Source organism: Octopus sinensis, linkage group LG5 (assembly GCF_006345805.1).
Source record: "Octopus sinensis linkage group LG5, ASM634580v1, whole genome shotgun sequence".
In the NCBI taxonomy this organism is placed as follows: domain Eukaryota; kingdom Metazoa; phylum Mollusca; class Cephalopoda; order Octopoda; family Octopodidae; genus Octopus; species Octopus sinensis.
In genome coordinates this window covers 90,738,995-90,751,795 of record NC_043001.1, presented here as the reverse complement: position 1 = coordinate 90,751,795, position 12,801 = coordinate 90,738,995, and the positions used below count along the sequence as shown (strand labels likewise).

Sequence of the window (12,801 nt, the reverse complement as noted above, 5' to 3'; positions counted from 1 at the left end):
ATGACCCTAGTATCGATCTATTGCATTTCAATCTGTTTTAGGGTTAGGGGTGGGGGGAAGGGTATCTTTTTTTTCTACAGAAATGTAAATAAACCCAATCTGTTTCTTAAACGAGGGACATTTTCATACGGCACATAATGTTTTCACCTCAACAGGCGTCATTGATCGGTTGAAATTGCAGAAATTGAAGAAAAAAACAACAAATATCTTACAAACTATAGAATTTTCTCAATAAAGTCAAGAGAAAAAGATGTTTTATAAACACGTTCTACCAGTATACAAAGTTTAAAAGTGTTTAGTTACGTGGAAATTATTTTAAAAAACTGCCGTTCAAACCGAAAAGATCCCCAAATTTTTCAGGGGTTCCTTAAAATACTATTGTGAATCACTAATTTACTATTTTGTGAGTGGAGCAAACAAAATCTTATATGGATCCTTCAAGGGCGATATGGATTCCGGTTCAGAACCGCTGATGTAAAGCATTCGTAATGAGTCATTTCCTATAATAAAATGTTTCGTTGTACGGTCTAAGGGAGATAACTATCCACAACCTAGCAACTAAGGGAAGTAATTGATTAAAAAAAAACCGGAGAAAGATGGAAGAAAATAAATAACGAAAAGCAAAAGTTTATTAGTAAAAAAATAATTAAAATAGAAGCAGGTACACTCCATTCAATTATACACGACACCAGAAGAAATTGGTTTTCCTCCTCTAAATTTTCTTTTGAGAAACATTAAAGCGTTCGGCAAGGCGCTAGAACAACCAGTCACTCTCCCCGAAACTTATCTTATAATTTAGTATGTTGAGATATCAACGAAGTCAAAAACTTCTTTGTTAGCGGTCTTGTATCCGCAATGTTTCAAAAACCACAGACTGAAATGTGTGATTCACAGAATTTGTCGATAGATTACGGCATTTTCTCTTTTTCTATTTCAAGCATTTACTGGAAATATATAAAGGGAGGTAATTTAATTTAATCCGCAACGTATCATCTTTTACAGAAGGGAAGGCACAGAAACTTAACTTCACTAAATCTTTTATTACTAGGTCTTAGCAGCATTAGAGGCCTCCAGCCAAATCAATGCGTTAGGCCCTATAATATTTATTTATTGACAGCAAATCGAAACATACATAAATCATAATCAAACCTCTAGTCCCTTGACGTCCGCTGTTAACGGCGCTGACTTGGTGTCAAAATTTTCGTCACAGTCTACGACTTGGTTGCTGACACAGTTCCACAGCAAGTTAACAGTTTTTGTGAGTTTTTGAAAAGCTAGAATGAGTCTTCCACGCAGCTTTAGTTTCAACGAACAGTCTCAGATCAAGTAAAACTGCCAGACAAGTAAAACTCTGGAATTACCTTTTTTAAAGCAGAAATTGGATCTTTTCGGTTTGAACGGCAGTTTTTAACATAATTTCTTGGTAACTAAAAAACTTCGTATACTGGTAGAATGTGTTTATAAAACATCTTTTTCTCTTGGCTTTATTGAGAAAATTCTATAGTTTGTAAGATATTGGTTGTTTTTTTCTTCAATTTCTGCAATTTCAACCAATCACTGACGTCCATTGAGATAATCAACATTCTGTGCCGTATGAAAATGTCCCTCGTTTAAGAAACAGATTGGGTTTATTTACATTTGTGAAGAAAAAAAGATATCCTTCCCCCCACCCCTAACCCTAACCCTAAAACAGATTGAAATGCAATAGATCGATACTAGGGTCATAATTATGGGTGACAATTTCATATGACACCGCTAGAAAAAACTGCCGTTCAAACCGAAGAGATCCCAGAAATTTATTTAATTTAATTTTTAAATGGGAATAAGGATAGTAATTTAAAGAGGAAGCGAGGGATAGTCGATTACATCACTCAGTACGTGATTGGTACTTTATTTTATCTACGCTGAAAGGATGAAAGGTAAATTTGACCGCAGCGGCATTTGAGCACAGAACTTAAAGAGCCAGAAGAGATGCTTCTAGGCATATTGCCCAACGCGCTAGCAATTCTGCCGGCTCACCGCCTTAACGGGAATAATAAATAGATCGCTAATTATTCAGCTTTCATGTAGAATTACACTGCATCAGTGATCACAGGTTTCGTATACGATAGCCTGTGATATCGTCTACTAGCATTGATAAATATGACATCTTACTCGCTAAACCAATGCACTGGACGCCACTCCCGTTCACCATTTATTCAATGGTGCACCATCAGATTTACTCCACTTCAGCGTTATTACAAATTGGTGCCCGCTTCCGAATATTCTGAAGCACCCCCCCCCCAGGCACCAAAGTTTGGCGATTGTCTCGTGGGTGTATGACTGCTATCTTCATTACACTATCTGAATTAATTTCTTAAGGCTGTTTTTCTCGAAGTAAGCTACATTAAAAATATTATTTTTTCACTCAGAGATTTTTACATGTTTACTATGACATCTTAGCCATGAATGATGTAATGTCTGAAAAAGAAGGAAAAAGATTATTTTCCTTATAGCATGCCTTATGCTTGCAAATATCGGCATAGTGAAAATTGGTATTTTCTTTTCGACTTTGTTGCTTTATAACTTTCTGAAAAAGATGGAGTGGAATGGAAGCACTCCGTCGGTTACGACGACGAGGGTTCCGGTTGATCCGAATCAACGGAACAGCCTGCTCGTGAAATTAACGTGCAAGTGGCTGAGCACTCCACAGACACGTGTACCCTTAACGTAGTTCTCGGGGATATTCAGCGTGACACAGAGAGTGACAAGGCCGGCCCCTTGAAATACAGGTGCAACAGAAACAGGAAGTAAGAGTGAGAGAAAGTTGTGGTGAAAGAGTACAGCAGGGATCACCACTATCCCCTGCCGGAGCCTCGTGGAGCTTTAGGTGTTTTCGCTCAATAAACACTCACAACGCCCGGTCTGGGAATCGAAACCGCGATCCTATGACCGCGAGTCCGCTGCCCTAACCACTGGGCCATTGCGCCTCTACTTCTGAAAAAGATACATATTTTTAAACCAAATTTTCTGGAGATACGTTTTCAAGCTTGCAGGTTACAAATATCTTTATTTTTAATTTGTTTCAGTCATGAAACTGCAGTCATGATGGGGCACTGCCTTGAAGAATTTTTAGTCGAATGTATCGACCCCAGTACTTATTCTACGGGGACGTAAACATACCAGCACCGGTTGTCAAGTGATGGTGGGACACACATACACATACAACGATTTTCTTTCCGTTTCCGTCTACCAAATCCATTCACAAGTCTTTGGTCGACCCGAGGCTATATAGAAATGAAATAGGTGGATTATACCTGTAATTCAATTATTGTGTTAGTGGCTGAGCATTTCAAAGATATATGAACCTTTAATATAATTCTTAAGTAGAATCAGCATGTAAGTTTGCGACAAGACTGTTTGAATTACAGGTACAATCCACCTGTTTGATTTCTATATAGTTTTCGTCAGCCCAATTTCACTCTTACTATGAGGTTGATCCGAATCTAGAGAAAATGATATCTGACTACAATGACATGCAGTGTGTGTGTGTGTATCAAACACGGGATCTAGTACTTCGATTGCATTAAAAAAAAATTAATTAAAAGGTAATTACGACTAAACGCTTTTGGTTAGACTCTGCTCAAGGTTAACTTGAGACTAAACAACAACATTGGTTGTCAAGCGGAACACACACACACATATTTTTTTAAGGGATTATAATACTATCTATGTATAAGAAACTCCTATAATTTTTAAACCTAATTTTTAACAAAAAAGGGTTCCTTATACACTTTAAAATACGGTAATTTACTTCAGTTGCTTTCATTGTTTGGCGTATGAAATAAAAAATTATCTGTGAAGTAGTTTTAAAGGAGACCAAAGTTACCTCCCTTGTAATGACAATTACCTCCCTTGTACCTTTAACTTGAAAACCTTTTCGAGGTTAACACTTTTCGTCATATAGGCGTCAAGTCTTGTTTGTACGCCGGCCAAAAATATTTAGTGGCATTTCTTCAGGTTCTTTACGTTCTGAGTTCAAATTCTGCCGAAGTCGACTTTGCCTTTCATCTTTTCGACGTCGTTAAAATAAGTACTAGTTTAACACCGGTAATGAACTAACCGCTCTCTAAAATTGCAGGGCCTTGTGCCAAAAATTGAAATCAATATTTTCCATCACGCGAAGGAATTAACGTTCTGATAAAGGAAAAAGTCTTGGATTCTGTGACATAAGATATCTTGTAATACAATTATAAATTTATTTTATAAAAGATGTGCTATTCATCATTGTCAAATAACGTTATTTTAGAAACATATTGTATAAACTTTTTCTCTAAAACAATTTTTGTTTCATTTAAAGTATTTTGAAAATTATATTTTACGGTAGGGGTTGTCTGTAAAATATACATACGGAGTCCCTGAACTCTAGTCCAAGCACTTGAAGTTAACAGAATATACATAATTTTACAATATTTAAAGTATGGCAAATTACGTACCTACGTACGTATACCCACGCTCCACATGAATTTTAATTAGCGAGTTTCGGACATAACACAGCACTTGAGTCACTGCACATTCAAGTAGAATGTCGCATATATGCATTTATGCATCCATCCAGATACTCATTTTCCCTCGTTTACTTGGGTTGCACAAATATTTAGTAGATTTTCTATAATTGGATCCTCTTCCAATCATCAACTTTTTCTTGAGGTAGAGCAATATTTTCCCCTTGTTGAAATATGTTTTCATGGAAGATTGCAATCAAACGACACTGGCTCTATGATGGTGTATCTGTTTACAATTAGTGCACAATGTGAAGTTGAGAAGACTCACACACACACACGCCCAGACACATGTATACGTACATGTATACATGCCTATATACTCTTGTGTGTTTCTGTGGATCAAATTCACTCACAAACTTTTGGTTGTCTTTGGGTTGTGTTGAGATATACTCTTTTACTTGTTTCAGTCATTCTGACTGCAGCCATGATGGAACACTGCCTTCAGTTGAGCAAATCGACCTCAGGACTTATTCTTTGTAAGCCTAGTACTTATTCTATCGGTCTCTTTTGCCGAACCACTAAGTTACGGGGATGTAAACACACCACCATTGGTTGTCAAGCGATGTGGGGGGGGGGCAAACACAGACACACAAACACACAAATGGAGATTGACAAATGGTTAATAAGGGCTGTACAGGATCTATACAGAGAGGCCATTGGTAAGGTTAGGATTGGCAATGAGTATAGTGAAGAACTCTGGGTAGAAGTAGGGGTCCACCACAGTTCAGTCCTCAGTCTCTTTTTATTCGTCATAGTCCTCCAGGCAATAACAGAGGAATTCAAGACAGGTTGCTCCTGGGAGCTCCTCTAGGCTGATGACCTGGCCCTCTTAGCAGAATCACTACCGGAACTAGAAAAGAAATTTCAGGTGTGAAAGCAAGGTTTAGAATCAAAAGGCCTTAGAGTTAATGTAGCAAAGACCAATGTTCTAGTAAGTAGGAAGGTGAACACATCACACCCCCCTCAGGTAGGTGGCCCTGTAGAAAAAGTGTATGTAGAAACTCTATAAGATGTACCCAGTGTAAGCTATGGACACATAAGAGGTGCAACAACATCTAAGGAAGATTAACGAAGAAGATAGCTTTCATGTGCGGCAGATGCACAGGAGCAATAAACACTACAGATGCTCAGAAAACAGATTCCATCACACTCCAGGGGAAGAAAATAGAAGTAGTTGATAGCATCCGCTACCTAGGTCACCAAGTTATTAGTGGGGGTGGATGCTCAGAGAGTGTTACCACAAGAAAGCTATCCCTACTGGTGACAAAGGCCTCTTGCTCAGAGTGAAAGGTAGATTGTATGATGCATGTGTATGAACTGTCATGCTTCACAGCTGTGAAACCTGGGCTGTGACTGTGGAGAACATGCATAGGCTTGAAAGAAATGAAGCTAGCATGATCCGCTGGATGTATAATGTCAGTGTGCACACATGACAGAGTGTAAGCACCCTGAGAGAATTTTTAAATAAATGCAGATATTAAGCTTACTCATCAAGTTAAAAAGAATTCCGTGTTTAAAATGAATTATTTTGAACATGATGAGTAAGATTAATATCTGCATTAATTAAAAAATTGTATATACATATTTTAATAGAGATATGTTAGTAATTTATCAGTTATTATAAAATATCATCATCATCACTGTTTAATGTACACTTTCCATGCTAGCATGGGTTGGACGATTTGGCTGAGGACTAGCGAACCAGATGGCTGCACCAGGCTCCAATCTTGATCTGGCAGAGTTTCTACAGCTGGATGCCCTTCCTAATGCCAACCAGCTGTAAGTGTCAAGAAGGGCATCCAGCTATGATAAAATGAATTATTTATATATGTTTATTAAGCTGCAAAACAATTGTTGTTAAATGAGCATATCCATTGGTAAGATATATTTTATCATAGCATATTTTTCTTTTTATTTATAATTGTATACACTCCTTATGTTTTTCTTTTGTATCATACTCTATATTCTATGTGCTTTCTAGAAGGATACATTAAGGAACTTTTTTATGAGTACCACTGGATTAGTTGAATCCATATATTATGACTTAAATTCACATACACACACTTATTTTCTTCTGGTGACACACTTATTTTCTTAAGGCGGCGAGCTGGCAGAACTGTTAGCACACCGGGGTGAAATGCTTAGCAGTATTTCGTCTGCTTTTATGTTCTGAGTTCAAATTCTGCTGAGGTCGACTTTGCCTTTCATCCTTTCGGGGTCGATAAATTAAGTTCCAGTTACGCACTGGGGTCGATCTAATCAACTTAATCCCCTTGTCTGTCCTTGTTTGTCTCCTCTATGTTTAGCCCCTTGTGGGCAATAAAGAAATAACACACTTATTTTCTTTTGGAATCCATAGCTCATTGAGGCAGCTTTTGTGCTTCATTCATTGGGACTGTGGCTTGAAGTAGCCATATGAAATTTTCTCTGATATCAAAATAATAATCAAAGCTTTACTTAATCAATTGCACTATATCAGAATAATGTTATGAATAAATTATCTTTTTAATGTTGATTGATAGTTATGACTGTTTATTTCATGACTTTAAGAAATAAAATGAAATAATAATCAGCAACTCTCAAGGTAGAGAAAAATGTATATTTACAATGAAGAATATAGTTTTCAAAGTTATCTCAAAAGACTGAACTTTCAGTCCTACCTCTGTGGACTTCACCCCATTTCAAGAATCAAATGCTTCCCCATCCCGCCAAAATGGATATCATAATTCTCTATAAGTTTTCAACAATCATAAAGTTTTTTAAATGATCATGGAATTTTGATGAGTATGAATAGTAATAATAATTATAACAAGATTCAAATTCACTTTGTTAATTAGGTTTTGGTGACTTCCCTTCAGTTGACCGGCTAGCTAGGAAATATTTTTTTCTTGTGCATTAGAGTTAACTAATTCTAAGAAAATGTATTCTCTATCTACATTTATTTGGTTTGGATTATTGATAGTCAATCAAATTAAGGCGGTGAGCTGGCAGAACCGTTAGCATGCCGGGCAAAATGCTTAGCAGTATTTCGTCTGCCATTACGTTCTGAGTTCAAATTCTGCCGAGATCGACTTTGCCTTTCATCCTTTTGGGGTCGATAAATTAAGTACCAGTTACACACTGGGGTCGATGTAATTGACTTTATCCCTTTGTCTGTCCTTATTTGTCCCCACCTGTGTTTAGCCCCTTGTGGGCAATAAAGAAAGAAGATGATAATCAAATTAATTTCTTAATTTCAGCTCATTTTATGAAAAGAAATGGAAAGAACAGTCCAATAATCCTCTAAACTTTCAGCCTAAAACACAACATGAAATTTTTGAACTGGAAATACATGACTGGTCTAGAAAACATTCTAAACTAAATAGAATGTGCAGTTTCTATCAACGGTAAAGGCTAATTGTTGGATTTCTTTTTCTATTCAAACAGAACTTATTTATGTAGTTTCTAGCTCAGAATGAAAAGTAGATTGTATGACGCATGTGTGCGAACTGCCATGCTTGATGGCAGTGAAACATGGGCCATGACTGCGCAATACATGCGTAGGTTTGAAAGAAATGAAGCTAGCATGATCCACTGGATGTATAATGTCAATGTGCATGCACAACAGAGTGTAAGCACCCTGAGAGAAATGTTGGACATCAGAAGCATCGGATGTGGCATGTAGGAGAGACATTTGCGTTGATATGGTTATGTACTACGGATTGATGAGAGATGTGCGAAGAAGTGTCACTTCCAAACAATTGAAGGAATCCGGTGTAGAGGTAGACCCAGGAAGACATGGGATGAGGTGGTCAAGCATGACCTTTGAGACAATGATGAAAGACCAAGACTTCTGGAGATATGCTGTGACTGCAAAGACCCGACAAATGAAGTCCATGGCTTGCATGACGGCCTGCTGTGCTGACCTTGGATCGTAGGGCAACCTGCTGTGCTTGAGGAGACCTATTGAGTCAAGTACATCAACATCAAAATAAAATTCAAATGGAATTGTAGTTGTGATACCCATGCTGGTGGCACGTAAAAAACACCAGCTGAAAGTGGCTGATGGCAGCACCGCCTTGATTGGCGTCCATGCCAGTGGCACGTAAAAAGCACCAACCGATCGTGGATGTTGCCAGCCTCCTCTGGCCCCTGTGCTGGTGGCACGTAAAAAACACCCATTACACTCACAGAGTGGTTGGCGTTAGGAAGGGCATCCAGCTGTAGAAACACTGCCAGATCAGACTGGAGCCTGGTGCAGCCTCCTGGCTTCCCAGATCCTGGTTGAACTGTCCAACCCATGCTAGCATGGAAAACGGACGTTAAACGATGATGATGATGTTATTGTTGTTGCTGTTGTTGTCATTGTTATTGTTGTCATCACTGTTATTTTTACTTTTCTATACTTGCATGGGTCAGAAGAGCATAGGCTGGAATAGTATTCAAAGTCAGGATGTCCTTTCTGACACCAACCCTGCTTGTTTCTAAGTCTATCAAATAACAAGACAGCCTGGACAGTTGTGGAAACAAATGAACCGTGGAATTAATAGAAAATGGCATTTGTACATGAAAAGCCTCTAGTTAGCCATGAGGACCAGAATTAGCACAGAATCAGTATGTTTAAAGTCTGTAGATTTTAATGCTATGATACTTCTGGTTGCCCCGGTGTATGTAAATATCACTGTGGAGTTGAACATTACAAAGAGAAAGTGTTAGGCCATTGAGAGTGACAACATGCAAAAGAAATGAAAATTATAGACAGTATAGGCGTAAGAGTGGCTGTGTGGTAAGTAGCTTGCTTACCAACCACATGGTTCCGGGTTCAGTCCCACTGCATGGCACTTTGGGCAAGTGTCTTCTACTATAGCCTTGGGCTGACCAAAACCTTGTGAGTGGATTTGGTAGACGGAAACTGAAAGAAGCCCGTTGTATATATGTATATGTATATATATATATGTGTGTCGTATATATGTATATGTATATATGTGTGTGTCTGTGTACCTGTGTTTGTCCTTCTAACATTGCTTGACAACTGACATCCTTGTAACTTAGCAGTTCGGCAAAAGTGACCGGTAGAATAAGTACTAGGCTTACAATAAATAAGTCCTGGGGTTGATTTGCTTGACTAAAGGCGGTGCTCCAGCATGGCCACAGTCAGATGACTGAAACAAGTAAAAGAGTAAAAGAGTAGCATATAATACAGTTCAATAAGAAGGATTATAGTTTTTGACTGGGCACTGTATACAACAAACTCACTGAAAGATTGCTAGGATGAAGGAAAATAGGTGTATGACTTTTGTTGCAAAATGAACAAGAAGGAAGGAAAGAATTTATGAATGAAAGACAAAATTGCTAGGATTGATCTAGTAGCAGTAGCAACAAGGTAGAAGAAAGAAGTTAGAGAGAGAGGGATAGAAAGAAAAATGGTGAGGAAAGAAAGTGTGTCCTCAAAACTATGATACATACATACATACATACATACATACATACACATGCACATATACACACATATATACCCCTCTATGCATGCACGCATGTAAGCACACATACACATATGCTCACATATACACCCCCCATGCATGCACGCATGTAAGCACACACATATACACCCCACATGCATGCATGCATGTATGCACACATATACACCCCCCATGCATGCATGCATGTAAGCATACACACACACATATGCACTCATATACATCCCCCATGCATGCACGCATGTAAGCACACACATATACACCCCCCAGGCATGCACGCATGTAAGCACACACACACACACATACACCCTCCATGCATGCATGCATGTAAGCACACACACACACACACACATATGCACACATATACACCCCCCATGCATGCACGCATGTAAGCACACACACACACATGTATGCACACATATACACCCCCCATGCATGCACGCATGTAAGCACACACACACACATATGCACACATTACACCCCCCATGCATGCATGCATGTAAGCACACACACGCACACACACATATGCACACATATACACCCCCCATGCATGCACGCATGTAAGCATACACACATATGCACTCATATACCCCCCCATACATGCATGTAAGCATACACACACACATATGCACCTCCCACGCATGCACGCATGTAAGCACACACACATGTATGTCTTTGTGTCTGTCCCCCAAGATTATTTGACAGCCAGTCTTGGTTTGTTTATGCATCCATTACTTGGCAGTTCAGCAAAAGAAGACTGATAGAGTAAGTACCAGACTTTAAACAAAATAAGTACTTGAGGTGATCTGTTCAGCTAAAATCCCTGAAGGCAGTGCTCTAGCATGGCCACTGTCCAATGACTGAAACATGTGAATAGGAAAAGAAAAGATAAATGATACTTATAAACAAAGATGGTGGAGGCGTGTGGCTTAGTGGTTAGGGTGTCAGTATCATGATCGTAAGATTGTGGTTTCGATTCCTGGACTGGGCGACATGTGTTCTTGAGAAAAACACTTCATTTCACATTGCTCCAGTTCACTCAGCTGGCAAAAATGAGTAACACTGTGATGGACTGGCGTCCCATCCAGCTGGGGAACACATATGCCATAGAAACCGGGAAACCTGGCCCATGACCCTGGCAAGGCTTTAAAAGGGCACATTTATTTTTTTAATTATAAACAAAGATGAAAAATTAAATTGAAAGTTTGTGGGTGAAACATATGTTCATATGAGATGTGTGCTTGTGACTTTGTGTGCATAAACATATTTCTGTATGCTTATGCATTGCTTTACATGTGTCTTTGACATGCATTTAATAAGTGTTTTAGTTCAGGATAGTTAAACATTACTGACAGCTGGCTGAAGGAACATCTACATAGATGCAGCCAAATGATGTTTGTTGTCCTTTCCTATTTCTGTTCTCCTATCCTGCTAATTCACAGGTAACTTATGTTGACGATGTGTGTGTATATTTGATGTTGTTGTTCTCTATTATTGTAGATTTTGTTTTTGAAATGCAGTTTTTATTATATGTACCTGACAAATTTTTTTTTCTAAAAAAAAAAAAAAATAATAATAATTGCTTTGTATTGTTTCTCCAGACAGGTGTACTATCTGCAAGAGAAACTGGAAAAGAAATGCCAGCAATTATCAATAGACATTCCTGCATTGTGCTCTTGTGATAACAACAGCAAAGATCTGGCATGGTTATACTGTGATAATAACTGCAGGTTTTATAGACAACCATCAGGTAATTACAGCTTGCTGAATCAACAAAGCCCAGTCAAATATTAGGTTAATTATCACTCATGATTATTTTTTTGTCTTAGTCCTGTCTACTTGACTTTAGCATCATATGTATATACATATATATAATATATATATATATTATATATATATATATATTATATATATATATATATATACATTATATACAATTATATATATATATATATATATATATATACATATATACAATTAATATATATATATATATATATACATATATATACAATTATATATATATATATATATATATATACATATATATACAATTATATATATATATATATATATATATATATATACATATATATACAATTATATATATATATATATTATACATACATATATATATACAATTATATATATATATATATATATATACATACATATATATACAATTATATATATATTGGCCCCGCTCTCTTTAACATTACACCAAAACACATTAAAATAGAAACTGACCCTATAGGGTTCAAGAAGTCTTTGGACAGATTCCTTCAAGAAATCCCGGATAAACCCCCTACACCCGGATATGTCTCTGTAAACAATAACTCTCTACTTGAGTGGGCCATAGTGCCCAAATTCTGACTTGAAAGACTTCACCAGGTGGTGCTATTAAGTTAGACATGGCCTGGGCCAATAATGGCCGAAACCTATCAAAGTATCAAGTATATATATATATATATATACATACATATATATACAATTATATATATATATATATATATATATATATAATATATATATATATATATATATATATATATATATATATACATACATATATATACATACATATATATACAATTATATATATATATATATATTATATACATATATATACAATTATATATATATATATATATACATACATATATATACATATATATACATACATATATATACATATATATACATACATATATATATATATATATTATATTAATAGTAATGGTAAGACAACAAAAGGATGAAAGAGACCTTGATATTATGTAAATAGAAGAATTTATCTGCAA

At 36.9% G+C, this 12,801-nt stretch overlaps 1 protein-coding gene across 2 annotated transcripts in view; it reads left to right on the top strand.

Moving 5' to 3' along the window:
• The window catches only part of LOC115212394, a 61,398-nt gene that overhangs the window by 22,488 nt on the left and 26,109 nt on the right, over nucleotides 1-12,801 (top strand). The window contains exons 6-7 of one of the 2 annotated variants that reach the window (XM_029781280.2): nucleotides 7,784-7,930; nucleotides 11,602-11,750. In XM_029781280.2, the coding sequence (XP_029637140.1) occupies nucleotides 7,784-7,930; nucleotides 11,602-11,750 (296 nt within the window). The remainder of the gene's footprint in view (nucleotides 1-7,783; nucleotides 7,931-11,601; nucleotides 11,751-12,801) is intronic. The other variant, XM_036502935.1, reaches the window with a different exon arrangement.